The sequence below is a fragment of the Protopterus annectens genome, chromosome 2.part0, assembly GCF_019279795.1.
Source record: "Protopterus annectens isolate FY-2018-M chromosome 2.part0, PAN1.0, whole genome shotgun sequence".
NCBI lineage: Eukaryota > Metazoa > Chordata > Ceratodontiformes > Protopteridae > Protopterus > Protopterus annectens.
Window position 1 is genome coordinate 207,181,754 of NC_056728.1, and position 17,251 is coordinate 207,199,004.

General features: G+C 37.4%; 1 protein-coding gene across 1 annotated transcript in view; it reads left to right on the forward strand.

Moving 5' to 3' along the window:
- The first annotated feature begins 3,978 nt into the window (after positions 1-3,978).
- LOC122792716 (ankyrin repeat and LEM domain-containing protein 2-like) overlaps positions 3,979-17,251 on the forward strand; it is an 832,037-nt gene continuing 818,764 nt past the window's right edge. Inside the window, exon 1 of the mRNA XM_044060300.1 lies at positions 3,979-4,315. Coding sequence (XP_043916235.1) covers positions 3,979-4,315 — 337 coding nt within the window. The remainder of the gene's footprint in view (positions 4,316-17,251) is intronic.

Below are 17,251 nucleotides of genomic sequence, written 5' to 3' on the forward strand. Positions count from 1 at the left end.
TTGGATTTTTTGAGATGGAGCATGTCCATCAGATCCTGATTGGACATGGCCTTGTACGTCAGGCAGAGATCACCTCTGAGCAGGCGGTATGCTATTGAATAGAGCTGAAGTTTCTTTAGTCTGGCAGAATAAGACATATGTTGGAGACCCTTGATCCTCTTGGTGAGGTACTTTTGTGGTCTCTCCAGCTGTTGCAAATGTTGGGTGAAGTACATACCAAATGGGGCATTGTACTCAATCATGGGTCTGATGAGGGAGGAGTATAGGGGTACAATGACATCCTTGGATCTGGATGTGAATCCCTTCATGATGAGGTGTGCAAGGTAAAATGTTTTTCTAACCACTTTGGCAACGTGGGTGTCAAATGAGAGGTCGTTGTCGACTTGGGTCCCTAGGTCTCTGATTACTTTTTCCGTACTCAGTGGGTTGCTGTCTATGTGATAATTTGTGGGTACTTTGTTTTTCCCAAAGGGGATGACTATACATTTTTGGCATTTAGTTTAAGGCCGTGACTCCGGCACCAGTTGTCTGTTTCTGTGAGGCCTTTTTGTAGGATCTATGTGTCCGCTGGTGTATCGACTATGGCGCCTAGTTTGCAGTCATCTGCGAACTTTGTCAGCCACAGCCCTCCCATGTTTGCTTTAACATCTGAGAAATAAATGCCGAACAAGAGGGGTCCCAGGACAGATCCCTGTGGGACACCACTTGTGACTGGCTTTGAGTCTGACATTGCTCCAGCGATTTTAACTTTATGGGTTCTGTCCTTTAGCCAGTTTGCAACCCATCTAGTGACATAAGGGTTTACTTTAAGCTGTTGAGCTTATCTATGATGCCTGAGTGGGGTATTGTGTCGAAGGCCTTAGCCAAGTCCAGGTAGGCTGTATGGACTGCTTTGCCCTCATCAATGGCTCTAGTGACTGTTTTGAAAAAGTCAACCAGGTTCAAAAGGCAGGATCTGCCCTTTACAAAGCCGAACTGGGTGGGGTCAAGTGTTTGTAGGTCCCCTATGTATCTGTTTATGAGTTCCATAATGATTCTTTCCATAGCTCTGCAGACCAGGCTGGTTAAGCTTATGGGGCAGTAGTTCCCAGGGTCTGTAGAGGTACCCCCTTTGTGGAGTGGGACCACTGTTGCTGTATGCCAGTGTTCAGGTACATATCCTGTAGTAAGGCTAAGGTTAAATAGCATTTTTATGTGCGGGTTTAGCTCCTCTTGGAGTTCATGTAGCACGCAACCCGGGATACCGTCAGGTCCCATTAATGCTGTGTTTTTAGCTTTGTTGAGGGCGGTTTTCACTTGGACATCTGAGATGACAGGGAGATTACATTCAGCTGGGATAAGTATTTCTTCTTTTGGGGGTGAGGGAGGGGAGACATTTGCACTGAACCTGTCAGCCATAATGTTGGCAATATCTGTGGGTTCAGTGTATTTTTTGTTGTTGTGAACTAACTCTGAGCATATCTGAGGGTTTCTGCCCAGGTTTCTAACATAGCTGAAGAAGGCTTTGTGGTTATCTTTAGTGTCCTTAGCTATTTTTCTCTCAAAGTTGGCCTTGGATGTTTTTATGAGAGAACGTAGTTTTCTGCTAATGTTGATCAGAGATGTCTTCCCTTTATGGGATTTTGCTCTGACGTGCAGTAGCTTCCTTCTTTTGTTATACAATTTGTTAATGGCTGAGGTCCACCAGACAGGATGCTTCTCTTTGGTGGAGAGGGACTTGGATTTATTTGGGATTGCATGATCCATGCATTCTTGGAGATGTCCATAGAAAGCATTTGTGAAGGATTCGGCATTGTGGGATGTGGTATCCACTGGCCCAGTGGGCTTAAAGGATACCATCTCAGTCTTAAGAAGAGTGAAGTCTGCTTTTGAGAAGTTTTTCACTGTGGTCTGTGGGTGGAGGTGGGATATGTATATCCAGGGTGATTAGTTTGTGGTCAGATCTCACTAGTGAGGGGTATACCTCCAGTGTGGAGCATTTTGTCCCCATGCTTGTGATGATCAGGTCTAGTATATTATCTCCCCTAGTGGGAGAGGTGGCTAGTTGTTCCAGTGCATTTGAATTTATGAATTCCAGGAACCTTTGGGCTAGGGTGTTAGGGCTAGAATAATGTACCCAATCTATGTTTGGGTAGTTGAAGTCTCCCAGTATGATGGTATTTTGTGATACATTCATATCCTCCAATGTCTTTAGGAAGGCTGAGTGAGGTTCCTGAGATTGGGAGGGTGGTCTGTAACATGCTACCAGTTGTATAGCAGTTTTGCCTATGGTTAGTTGCACCTGTATGGTCTCTGATGCTTCATGTGTTGCTACTAACCTGGAGGTGTGGGTGTCCTTGATGAATATGGACACTCCCCCTCCCTTTGAGGTTCGGCCCGGGTTTTGGGGCCGAAAAGCATGATACGAGGTATAGTCTGGTAGCACTGAGGTGCTCTCAGGAGCCTTGAACCAGGTTTCAGTTACTGCACAGATGTCGATGTTCTCCATGCTGAGGAGTGCATCGAGTGCCTGCATCTTGAGATTAGACTTCTGGCATTGAGCAGCATTACCCTTAGTTTTTTTCCATTTTTGTTTTCTAAGGAGGTGGGTTTGTCTTTTGAGCCTTGCCTAAAAAAGGCACTATGGGGGTGGCAAGAGCCTTAGCCAATATCCGGAAGCCCAGTGGTGACAAGTGTAAGCCATCCCTTGCGAAGCAGCATGGCTTGTCCAACATGTCATCCCAGGCAGACAGACATTGGATCCCCTTAGAATGACACCAGTACTTAAGCCAATTATTAAAGCTGATCATCTTGTCTTTGTATTGTGGCATCATTCTTGGTGAGGGCAAGATGCTGCTCAGGGTCAGGGTCATACCAGCCTGGGCTACATAATCGGAGAGCTCCTCTATGTCTCTTTTCATGTAGTCTAGGGAGGTATGTCTCAGGTCATTCACGCCAGCATGGACAATGACGGAGTCATATTTGTACTTGCTTTGGAGTGACCTGAGTGCGTGTGTTATGTGGCAGATCCTAGCTCCCGATAGGCAGCTCACAGTCACCCTCTCCTTGTTCAGCCTGGTAAGTGGGACATCAGTGTGTCTGACTATAGAGTCACCTATTACTAGTGTATCAGGCATGGTGTTTGGCCTTAAGGGCTGTGATTGGTTGACACACTGATTTATTGAAGTATGTGTTGCATGTGTTTTGTTTTGAGGTGGTGGATTTTTGGATGTCTGCTTTGGGAGCCTCTGTTGTTTTGGTAAGTTTTTTATTAGAGCCTCCAAGTATGTCTTTGTGTTATTATGTGTTTGGTTTGCAGTTGTGGTAGGTCTATGTGGGACTGGGTTTGTTGTGTGTGTGGTTACCATCTCCTCCTGTCTGGTCATGCCAGCCCTGAGTTGAGAGAGTTCAGCCTCCAGTTTGGCTATATAGTTGCATCTCTCACATGTATTTGTGTTTGTTGGGAGGAGGAGAGGGTTGTCTGTGTACATGAGACAATTGTAGCATTGTCTCAAGATGCCCAGATTAACCAGCTGAACTGGAGAGGATGCCAGTAATCTACCACTCGACATGCTATAACAGTACAATGGAGTGCTGTGCCTTTAAGGGAAGTGGATATTCACAGGGGTGGTAGGTGGATGTAGTGCTTTACTTAGTATGAGAGTGCTTACTTAGTAGAGAAGTTTTGAGAACAAGTGCTAGGCTTATAGTATAGCGAGTAGTCTGATTATACTAAGAGTAGAGCTTCCTTAAGGGAAAATTTGAAGAGCAGACTTGGCGGAGCCAGAAGAAGTTTTACCTTGTTTAACCAGTGTTGCGCTATGCGCACAACCGCGCAAAGCCGTGCAAATGCGGATTTTAAACAGGGAACTACAAAAGAGCTAGAAATGGTCCAAAACAACCAATTACTACAGCTGCCTGATCCAGCCTGTGCTCATTTTATTTATTTTTTTGTTTGTGTGTTTTGTGGTTTTACCAGTATAAAGAAGTTGGAGCACTATGGCTGAAGGCAAAAACCAAGATATTGGTGTTACACATGCTGAGTTCAGATTACCATCTGAATCAGTGAAGAATCTCACAACACTAGTCCAGCAGCTGCTTCCAAAATCCATGGGAGAAAATGGAGGGGGCCGATCGAATGTGGATTATCGGCTTACCCCTGAAGTTTTAAGACAGTTGGGTAATGAACCTGTGCCTGGTTTCCAGAATATGGTGGCTTCTACTTCTATTGATTTTAGCAACAATACCAGCATTTCAGTAAATGGAGGGAGACCGGTAAAATCTACACTTGATTCTTGGCTACGCAAGGATGTACCAACTGATGCGATGTCCGGAGGTAATGTTTCGTTTATTGTACTTAAATTTAATGAATTCCAGGACAAACTCACTAAATGTAAGATGTTACAACAAGAAAACCTATATTTCTCTGAATGCTTGAAATTAAAACAAGTCCCAAAAGGACTAAGGAACTGGAGATATCCCACCGGTTTGGTGGAACAATCACCCCTGCATTTGGAGTTACTTGGTATGTTCTAATGGCACAAATGTGAGCTCATGGAGCTCTCATCTAAGTATAACAAAATGGGTCTTGATTCCTTGTATGCCGAGATCAGAGAATTGGATATATTTATTCATAATTCAGGTTTTTTAGATAGCTGTAAAGCACAGTATGAGGCTGTGTTTAGGGAGGTGGATGGTATGGTAGCATCTATTTCAAACTGGAAAGCTAAAAAAAGCTTGAAAGGGACAAATGAGCTTACCAGAATGGTACACCTTATCCACCACCACCAGCAATACAAGATAACCGTGCATCAACGAACAATGGTTCAGGTGCAGCAGTTGCAAATGGGCAGAACAACAACAATGAGGCCATGGACTCTTTGGATTCACCAGTGGTGAGGAGGTCGGAGAGACCGAGAAATCGAAGGCAGGGTAATTGGAGCCCCCTATGTACCAGTGAAATGGAAGAGGGGCCCTCCCAACAACAGGAAAAAGTTTCAGAGGTGACTGTCATACCTGCATTTAAAATTATTTTAAATACAGCAAATGATTTCAGCGTGTATAATTATACCAATATTGAATTTTCTAGTGAACATGCTAATTTATTATGTAAGAGGGGTCATTTTGTACCAGGAAATAAAACTGATGTTACAAATTTGGTATGTGATTTGAAGGTGTATGTGAGAAATTTAAACTTGAAATATTGGCAAAGAAATTATGTCATTTCTAATAGTAATGTTGACAATGTTAGAAGTATTAGGATGCCTAGGACATATAACTCTGAGGTACACCCAGTTTTACAAGAGTTTGAGTCGAGTTGTGAAATTGATTTTCAACATTATTTAAATTATAATGAGATGGCTAATAACCTAACAAAGGAAGAGAATGTTATCTTGACAGAGCTTAAACAACATGTAGACTTAAGATTTATGCAGACGGACAAAGGGGGAGGAATTGTTGTCATGGCTAGGGATGATTATATGCAAAAAATATTTAATATGTTATACAGTGAAACTTACTGTGAGGCATCAATAAATGAGGTCAATATTTCCTACAGTAGGATAGATTGGGAATTATTTGACATGGTGACGCAAGGTCAAATAGAGATAGATGAATATAATTACATGATGACTGAACATCCCAAAACCCCTTCCATTTTCGGAGTTCCGAAAAATCATAAGAATTTGACCAACCCCCCATTACACCCTATAGTTGATTCTGCGTGGTCCAAGACAAGCTATATAGCTAAATACTTGGGCTTGAAGCTCAAGCAGGGTTTGTCAGGGGTGTCCCATATTTGTCGTGATTCCTGGCAATTTTTGAATATGTGCAATAGGTTGGATCAGTTTGGGGAAGGTATTTTTCTAACAATAGATGTGAAAGAATTGTACAGTTGTATTCCCCATGAGACTGGATTAGACTGGTTTTCTGAAGTTTTGTTGGGAGAATTAGGCTTGTATCAGGATGCAGTTAATGTATGCACACAACTCATGGAAATTGTACTAAAAATTAGTTACATTTTTTTTTTAAGGCCACTATTTCAAACAAGTGGAGGGTGTGGCCATGGGGTCAACCTGTGGCCCCTTATTTGCCAATATTGTGATGGCCTGATGGGAGAAGACTATAGTATTCCCATCTCCTTTTTACAAACGTATGTCCTTATATGTCAGATATTTGGACAATTTGTTTGTAGAATGGAACAGGCCTTGTGATCTGATTTCTAGTTTTCACATTTTGCTTACAACTCACGTTCAAGTGGGTGATAAAAGGATAAATATAAGGGGAAAATACAACTGTAATTCCCAAGCAGTGGTTTACCTGGATCAGTGTAAGGAGTGCCCGGTGTTTTACATAGGTAAAACCCAATGTAAATTGGCACAGAGGATATATGAGCACACTTATGAAATTAGACAGGCCAACAAAAAGAATGCATTATATAGACATATTAAAATTCACCCTCAACACACTTTCAAATTTGTAGTCTTAGAGCAGGTGAAACACCACAATAGGGGAGGACCCTGGAAGGTTTATTTAGAGACCAGGAAAACATGGTGGCAGATTTTTACTAATGCTAGTTGCCCCCCTGGTTTAAATGAACTAGTATCTATTACCAGTTCATTAAAGTTAAAAATGTATGATGGATGAAATTATTTAGGTTCTACAAGTTTTTTTTTTTTATGCATATATTAAGTGTTTTTATGAAAGCATATTTATTAATTGTGAATAAATTTGAGTAATTTACAAGAGTTTAGTGCTTAATAGATTAGTTTCCAAATTTTAATTATTGCAATGTCTTTTTAAAGATTAATTAGGTGTGTGTTCTTTCTATAGGTGAGTCTGTATCAGCTGCTAGTATATAAGAAGTAATGATGGTATTTTCATTTGTCTGAAGAAGTCTGGTGATGTACATCAGACGAAAGCGCTCATCTTAATACATTTTTGTGGTTTGTGTGCCTGATCCAGACTGTGCTCATTTTATTTAATCCTGGTGTATGCACTGGTTCCCAGACTGGAAAAAAAATTAAACAGTGTAGACACAGAAACATTCCTACATTGGAGTTAGACCATGTTGGTGGGGGGGGGGGGGTTACTCCTGTTGAAGAAGGAAGTAGGATTCCACAAAAAAACACAAAAACTGACATTCCAGAAAGAGCCATAAAGATGATGGAGTGGACACGTATTGTTGCTATAATTCAAGAAGCCCAGATTGACCAGATAGAAAATATTCAAAAAGATTAAGAGAGAAATTCGAGGAAAGAAAAATACTCACACAAGGAAAACTGTCAAAAGCTTCAAATGCAGATTTGTGTTCATTAACTCATTACATCCGAGTGATGCCTCAGGGTGCATCTGCAGTTAACTCCTATTGATGCCTCTAGGCATCAAATATTGCTTGTTCATATTTGCATCAATAATTCCAAAACCATGCTTTGGACAAGGTTTTAAAATATTTAATCTTAAAACTTACACACTTGCAAAGTCAACTGCATTGATATTTGACCTCTGTCTAGTACAGATAAAGAGATATTAACTCTTTTATGGTATTAATTTATATAGATATACTTTTCACATTTTTCTAAATTTCTCAACAACCAAGTAACACAAACAAAACTCCTTACCTTCATATGAAAGTTCTCATCTGCTGACAGTATATGTATAACTCAAGTGGTTGCTGAGATATTGTAAGTTGTTTACAAAGTATTACAAACATAATATTTACTGTGACTTATAAAATCCGTTTAAGACCTAGAACCTAAAGAATACTACCACTATAAAAATAGTGTATGCTGAAGGGTTTGCTATTTATACTTCTTTCATAACCCCCTATAGTTTCAGATATATGAGCACGTGTTTGAAATGTGAGGACATAATTTGATTCTGTCAAAAGGTTTAGGCTCTGCCTATTGGAAATTGCAGTGCAAAATTCCTGAGCTCTATTGTAGTGAATGTGTTAATAGAATAAATCCATGAACAATATTACATAGGCAAAGAAACTTTGACAATGGAAAGAAAAAGAGATATGATATGGTACAATATATATATATATATATATATATATATATATATATATATATATATATATATATATATATATACAAAGGAGAAAGGCAAACTAATCAAAGTAAAAATGCAGCTCTAAAGACATCTAAAGAGAAATGCAGATAAAGGTACCCAGATATGGAACATTTCACAACACAAAAATAATATCACCAAGGGGGAATGAAGAATAGAAAATTAGTAAAGTAGAAGTTAAGCAAATAGAAGCTGACGTTATGGAATGCCTGCAAAGTAAGTCATGTCACAGCAGGATGGAACAATGAGTCCCCATATTATGGAGAAACAGGTTGAGTGGGAGACATCTGAAGAATAAATATGGACACCCCAAGAAAAAAGAAATTTAATGTGGTTCAATATATATATACAAAGGAGAAAGCAAAAGTAATCAATATAAGAAGCAGCATTAAAGTTATTTAAAGAGAAACACAGGCAAAGGCATCTGGATATGGAAAACATTTGCAATACAAAAATAAGTAAACAAAGAGGGGAGTAGTAAAGAGGATTAGTAATGGAGAAGTTAAAGAAACAAAAACTGAAGTTATGGATTAACTGGGAAGTGAAGGATTTACTGTAGAAAATCAAACTGGGTAATGTCACAGTATTATGGACCAATGAGTATCCAAATTAAGGAAAAATAGGTGGAACAGGAAGCATGAGATCACTTGCCACATGAAGATGGTCTCCAGCCTTCTGTAGGAAACCAGCATGAAGGTTCAGATGCAGCTGGGCAGAAAGAAAAGGAACAGGAAAACATGGCCGCTCTGATGCAATTTTGTGGAGTAATGGGCCGAAGAGGTCCCATACAAAAGAGCAATGCATGATGCGAGATGCAGCTGAAGAGAATATGTCACAGGAAGGCAGTATGGTGCTTCTTGTAGAATGCCCACAGGAAACAGAGAACAAATAATGCACCCTCAGTTTAGAAGAAAATGAGATAAGGGAAGAGTTGCTTGATTTGACAGAGATGAATACACATATTAAGATTGATGAAAGAAATAGATTTAAGAAAGTAAATAAGATCTAAAATGTTAAAAGTCTGATAAAACAGATGAACACAGTAATTAAGATTAACAGAAATCCATGCAATATAACAGAAGTAAATAAGTATATATGACTGTGTAGCTAAATTAATAACAGATAAAAGTCTTACCACAAAAACATAGAGCAATAATGGAAAGGGAGGTTTGAAATCAAATACCATCATGGAAGCATCGAACAGAGAAAACTATAAAGCACTAAGACAAGAAGTGTCACTGATGAAAGGGTATAGATAAGGAACAGATCAACAAAAATACTTAAAGAGACAGATGTGGTAAAAGCAATGCATAATATAAGAGCAGGCTAGGATCTATTTTAAGTGATTGAAAATAACAAAGTAAAGATAACAGCACAGATAGGAAAAATTTAGATGTGCAGATAAATATAAAGGAAAAGTACAAAATAAGCAACTCTGATGACCCAAAAAAGTTTATAGAGAACTGTGAAAACAAAGCAAAAGGAATAGAAACACCACCAAAAATATGAAGAAATAGACACATTTTGGAGAAACATCTACAAAAGCCCTGTGCATAGTAACAAAGGTGCTGAATGGATAGAAGAAGTAAAATAAACAGTAAAAGGTTTATATGTACAGGATATGAAATGGGATGTAGTAACAACAAGAGAAATTGAAATAAAATTAAGAAAAGCTCTTAACTGGAAAACTCCAGGCCCAGATGCAGTACCTAACTTCTGGCTAAAAGTATTAACATCTTTACACAAAGATTTGGCCCCAAGTAAGAATTATTTTTATGCACATCCAGAACAGACACCAGCCTGGTTGACAAGAGAAAAAATTTTACTTCTTCTTAAGAGCGAACCTGTAAGCAGTCCTAAAAACTAAAGATCAATAACTTGCCTTCTAACAATGTACAAACTATATACTAGAACTGATGCTGTCAGAGTGCATAGTAATTTAGATAAAAACTCAATTATGGCCATAGAACAAAAAGGTATCAAAAGAAACTCATATAGAACTAAGGATCATTTGTTAATAAATAAAGTCATAATGGAGAATTGTAAAAAGGGTAAGAATCTAAGTATGGCATGGATAGATTACAAAAACACATTTGACAGCATCCTACATTCATGGATAAAGGAGTGCTTACAGATGTATAAGATGCATCCTTCATTGATCAATTACAGTGACCATGAAACAGTGGAAAACCACTTTGCAATTAAACAGTGACAAAGGGCAAATTATTATGCCAGGTATAAATATTTGAAAGGGAGAACTTCCAGGGTGATTATTTGCCATTGCTGTTGTTTTGTCTTGCCCTTAACCCATTAAGCTGTTTAATTAGCATATTAGTTTTTGGTTATAATTTGGTTCCCAGAAAACAAACTGGCTTAAAGATTTCTTATCTACTTCTTGTAGATGATTTAAAATTATATAGTTCATCAGCTGAAAGCACAACTGCAAGTGGTTAAAACTTTCTCAGATTATATGAAAATGGTGTGGTTTTGATAAATGTGTGAAAGTAATGTTTAAAGTAGGAAAGTTGTCGAACCAAGAAAATATCAATCTAGGACAAGAATTTGATATAATGGAACTTGAGCAGGAAGGAGTGTGTGTGTGTGTGTGTGTGTGTGTGTGTGTGTGTGTGTGTGTGTGTGTGTGTGTGTGTGTGTGTGTGTGTGTGTGTGTGTGAGTGTGTGTGTGTGTGTGTGTGTGTGTGTGTGTGTATATATATATATATATATATATATATATATATATATATATATATATATATATATATATATATCTTTGGAAGTTGATGAAGAATCAGCAATAATACCTGAACAAATGTGAATAAAACTCAGTAAAGAATACTTCAGAAGACTAAAACTAATATTGAAAGAAGCCATGACATCTAGACATAAAGTCCAAGCTATAAACCAATCTGTTGCCCCTGTTTTAACATATAGTTTTGGAGTGATTGACTGGCCTCAAATGGTATTAGATCAACTGGACAAGAAAGCAAGAAAAATGCTTCATGTTTCTCCAATGATATATAAAAGTAAGAAGAGTCTATATTCCTTGATCTGAAGGAGGTATCAGCAACCTTGAAACTGATTATATGTATAGATCTGCAGTTGTGGGACTGCATACATCTCTGTTGACCTCATCAATCCACACATAGTAAAAGTTTTAAAACATGAGGAGAGGAAGTCTATGATGACCTTTTTGATTAGTTTAGCAGAAGCATTCAGTTGGCAAGCAGGAATGAAAACCAAATCAGAAGTAGATAAAAATCAGACAACAATCGAATGAGCCAAATATAACGAGAAGGAGCAGATGAGAAAACAATTGTGAAAGCCATAAATATACTATAGAGATTTCCTTAAACAATTTTGTGTTGATCAGGATTTGATGCAGGAGTGGTTAAGGAGAGGTGACTTGAAACCAAAGGATGAAAGATTGATAATGGTAGCCCAGGGTAGTGAACTATGTTTATGTTGATTTACAAAGTCCATTGAACATGTTGGAGAAGCAGACAAAAGTAGGTTCTGTAAAAAGAATTGCTGGGTGTGATACACTCATGGCAGAGAGTCTGTACACTGAAAGACATCATAATGTGGCAAGATTGTGCAATAGGAATTGTGCAAACACTAAACTATAGACATGGCTGAGAAGGATGGAAAAATGAACATAAATAGATGTGAGAAAAACAGATATAGTAGTCCATGAAAAAAAGCAGAATGAAGAAGCATCTATCACTGAAACTGCTACACCTAGTTATTATAGTGTGTCACATAAAGAGAGGTACAAGGTCAGAAAATATCAGGATTTGCAGGAAGAAATAAGAGCGATGTGGAAAACATTACCCATACAGTTCCAGTAGTAGTAGGAGCAATGGGTCTCATAAAAAATGACTCTACATTTGCATTTCAGTGTGCTACCAATACTTGTGACTCCATATGAATTGCAGAAGGAGTCAGTTCTGGGCATATTACAGGTCCTGCAAATAGCACGTTTGGCTAACATCAAAGACTGAAACAATATTATTTCATGAACTTTAATCATACAGAGACTTAGAAATGGGATCCATTCCCATCATGGTATTACAAACTCAAAACAGCTGGAGAAATTAAACCAAGAAAAACAGTAACTGGCATAAGAGTGTGTGTGTATCGCAAACATTGTCAGATAAGTGCATTTAAGCGCAAACAGTGTTCCTAAGATAAATGTTCTGCAGGAGGGAATGGAGGAAAGGAGTTGAAAAATAGTTACTATTCTACATGAGAAGTAAACAGAAAAGAATATTAATTACCAATAGGGCAGTACTTGTGAAAAGTTCATGTACCGGTAAACTTATTATTGAAAGTATAATTCAAAAGTGGTTTCCTGTTAAATTCTGAACTGCTGTTGTGACACAATGTCACTGAGGAGCTGCAACAACAATATTCTGTAATTCAAGAGGAAGCTACTTACTTATACCTCTATTAGTAAAAGAGATTATCATTAGACATCTCCAATTCTTCCCAGAAATGTTAATTGGTAGCAAATATCTGGAGCAGGGAACAGTGTCACAACCTGTGCAATAACATGCAACAATAATGTCCTCTATATCATGAGCAGATACGGACAGATACAACAGACATCCCATCCAATCCACTTGACAAACAATGGTTATATATGTTTAATTTGATTGCTTGTGGTTTGGATGGTTTTGTGACTTCTAATTGTACCGATGTGACATATATTTGGTATCATTCATAATAAGGAATAGTTGCTTAAAAGTACCTGTGCATATTTTAAATTACAATTTAAAACACCTCTCAAGTCCCACCTATCTAACTCCTGGCTTTGCTCTTGTCTAAATACTGACTGAACACTATCTCTATTTAATCCTTCCTGAGAAATTCCAGTAACAGATCTTGAATTTAATAAGCTACCCTTCAATCTTACTCCTACTTTTTTAATCACTAAGTCATATATCTAACTATGCTTCTCTAAATGTGATAATGTTCTTTGTACATAAGCATTATTTTATTTCTCTAATTGTGCATTGTTCTTTATAAATCATTTATGATTATTAGTAACCAAAGGAGCTAAAGTTGATCATCTTATCATATGTTTTGTATTTTTCCTATATTACATATGTATTCATTGTAACTTATAGGACTTTTTTGAAGGTTTCAACTTAAGTTTGTATTTTCTTATGTTATGTATTGGTGGTGCTGCGGTAGCATTGTTGCCCCACAGTAAGACGTTGTCCTGTTTGATTCTCAGCTAGAGCGTCTTCTGTGTGGAGACATACATGAATGGGCGTACTTTCGTTAAAAGTTGTGCATCAGGGCTGGCAACTCGGCACATAAAAATCTACTGCCGATCATTAGCGGACCGGAGTTCTGCTGTGGTGACCCCTAACCGGGAAAAGCCTAAAGACACAACATGTATTCTCTGTGGAGTTATTTTTTGTTGTTTCATCCTATGATTGTAGTTTCTAAGATTATGCTTTCTCTGTAACTAGTGGGGATTTGCCCCTAGAGCCTCCACTGAAAATGGGTTACTCAGCCAGTCTGACTGTCTCGGTAAACAAACATTAAATAAATAAATAAATAAATACATACATACATACATACATACATACATACATACATACATATTAGAGCATGTCTGAGTGGCACTGAGATCAGTAAGTAGAACTTGATAACTGCCTACAGTGCTGTTCACAACACTGTACATATAGATAAAGCCACATTTGTGGCTTCATACTCAGTCCAGTGCTACAGTTCTCCACACTGTGTCTTTTCACATGAGAGGCATGCCACAGAAACACCACTAGCAACAGGTATATCATCTTACATTGAACACACTGTCATCAACCTGGTCTGCTACTGACCAATCTATGTAGCTTATTCTAACACAGTAAGAGCAATCTCAAAATCTGTACTATTAGTTCAGTGATATATTTTGGGCTTCTACATATTGTGTGAAAATTGATGTCATACTGCCATGTGATTTGCCTATGTGTCTGTCTATAATTGTATTTTAGGCCACCTTTGCTAGTCAAAAAAACTTTGGGTGTGTATTTTACTTTTCAAGTTATACATATGGTATAACTATGTCCCCTGTCTTATACTTTCGCTGTTGCAGCTGCAACCAGATGAAGAGTGTGACACCTCTCATTATATAACGTTTTATGTTTAAATTTTAAATATGCGCTTTGAATTAATAAATGTGTACATTTTTCTGTGGATTTATGAATTGTGCTAGGATGCTCTATGTTTGGTCATTTTGCTTCTGACTGCCAAGATTACCATGCAGTATACTTTGTCATGCAGGTGTGCAGCATCTTGACAAAATGAATTGCATACTACATGTAACTATGTCGTTACCTTTCCTCATACTTCTCTGTTCTACAGATACATTCAAAGTGTATGCCACTACCGCCGAACAAATTTATGGTACATAGACAATCAGCATAAAAATGAGACACCGCATAATACTATGCAGTGTTCCATTTGTTCAGTATTCCTTAAATCAGAGTTCAATTTAGCCGTATACATACATAGGTAGATAGGTAAAGAGAGGGAGAGATAGATATTAGTAACTGGATTTTAATGGTGTCATTGTCAACTTGCTATTGTTTAAATATATCCAATTTGTTTTTGTTGTTATAGCCACCTGTAGAAAGATAAAGCCCTGACTGCATCTCAATCTTAGATGGTCAGGTGACTGACAGAGTAGCAGGGAATGGATGGCCAGGCCCATGCCAGGTGATGGTGGGTGGCTATGGGGTGTTCCCAGCTGTGATCCCTGGCAGAGGCCAGGGACTTTGCATGAGGGAGTACAGCTAAGGAGGGTAAGGAAGTGGGCATGGCCGAGCTGCTGCAGATGGTGGGTGATACATTGCACACCCCTGTTGCACAACTTCCTCTTGAGCAACACCATGATACTGCAATTTGGGGCAATAGTGGGTAGGGCTTACTTGGAGAAAACTCCAGTGGAATGTAGACAGGTGAGACCCGCACACGACTTCCCTTAGGTTACACAACTGGCTCAGCAAAATGCAGAGAATGTCTGTGGGGTTTACGGTTGCAGATATACCAAGCATGGATGCAAGGCATTGACAGTGGGTTGCATGGATGATGCAGGGGACAAAATTGTTCTTGTTGTTGTTGGTGGTGTTGTCCTACACTAGTTCTGAAAGTTGTAGTATGTCTTCATTGGTAAAAAAAAAACAAAAAACACTGCTCAAGACCAAAACCAAAAAAGCACGGACACCAAGGATTAGCGCTTTCATTCACTTTAATGTACTGTGAACTTCATCAGAAAACATTCTAACCACCCAAAAACAGCATTTAAATACCTAATTAACAGTCACAGGACTAGAGATGTCAGATTTAAAAAGAAAACTATTTTTTTATGTACAAATATATATATCTATATATATCTATAGAGATATATATATATATATATATATATATATATATATATATATGTATATATATATGTATATATATATATATATATATATATATATATGTATATATATATATATATATATATATATATATATATATAGTAAAAATACAATGCAAGGAATCTTTATGGCAAATTTACTTGGGTGCAGACTGTGCACTAGGTTTAAACGATACTATTAACATAAAATGTTTTCTGCAAACTAAGTAGTAAAGTTTTTATAGTTTTATCTAATAATATTCATTTAATTTGAAAATATTGTTTTATACACTTATTTATATTATTTTTACAATATATATTTGTACATACAAAAAGTTTTCTTTTTAAATCTGACATTTCTAGTCATGTGACTGTTAATTAGGTATTTAAATGCTGTTTTTGGGTGGTTAAAATGTTTTCTGATGAAGTTCACAGTACATTAAAGTGAATAAAAGCACTAATCCTTGGTGTCCGTGCTTTTATGGTTTTGGTCTGGAGCAGCGTTTTTTGGTTTTGTGGTGATTTTGTGTTTTTCAAGTTTTTTGGATATCTGCATTGGTGCTTACAGCTCATTGACATGACATTACTGAAATTGTTTCTTCTTTGTATCTTTCTCTCGTTCATCCAGGAACAATTAATGATAGCAATTCCACTAATAACTCCACTAGATAAGCTGTAAGCCCAAGGAACAGCACAGCACAGCAACAGATGGATGAATCCAACAATTTTATTCAAATTCGCCAAACGAACACAACCACAGTTGTGCTATATGTATCCACAAGTGTAGAAACACACTAGGTCCACAAGGTTAAGCGCTTTCATCTGCTAGGCAGATTTCATCAGAACCCAGAAGCAAAGGATCATAGTTCTTAAAAGTCCATTTAGGCGCCAAAATAACAAATGAGATAATTGAATTCACATGAATTCTCTCAAGTGTTACATCCTTGTAGGGCTTTGTGCCTCGAAACATACATATATTGTACACACAATGTATGATCATTAAATATAATGTAAAGATGAACATTGAACTATTACTAGTTAAAAAACATTATATTAAAAACATTGTTTTAAACTAATAATAATAACTAAAATAACTAACAAATGACTAACAAATTTGGCAAACTTGTCAAATATATCTAACCCATTTAAACTAGTTCTAATAAAAAATTTTCTAATGTTATAGACACAATAAACAGATGGTACCCTAATTAAAAATAAAAATAATAATAATAATAATAACAAAAAATCTGTCAACTATTAATAAAGACAAGGGATTTTAACAATAAGGCACATAATTTCCACTCTACTATACTGGTCTATATAAATCAGAAAATGAATGAGAATAATTGATTAATAAATAATGTGTGGATATGGATGGGAGTATAATGTGAGTTAATAATAAAAAACCCCATGGTAATAATCAAGAATAAGATGCTGTATTAGTTGTCAAGAGTAAGAAAAGGTTTTATACTTATGTGGTCGTTGAGACCAGGTTTAGTTGTTGCGTCACAAATCATTTGCCACTTACTTTCTAAAAGGGATAATTGACTTTTCCAATTTCCCCATGCTGATGTTGTGTCGATGTTATCAATGATGCTAAACAAAAAGGTGTGCTCGCTACCCCTGTCTATAATATGCCTGCTAAGTGCATTGTTGGGGTCCTTCTTTCTTATCCTATATGTATGTTCATAGATGCGAGTCTTAAATCTCCTTTCGGTTTTTCCTATGTAAAATGCATCACATCTCTCACAAGTGGCGACATATACTAGTCTGGAAGTATTT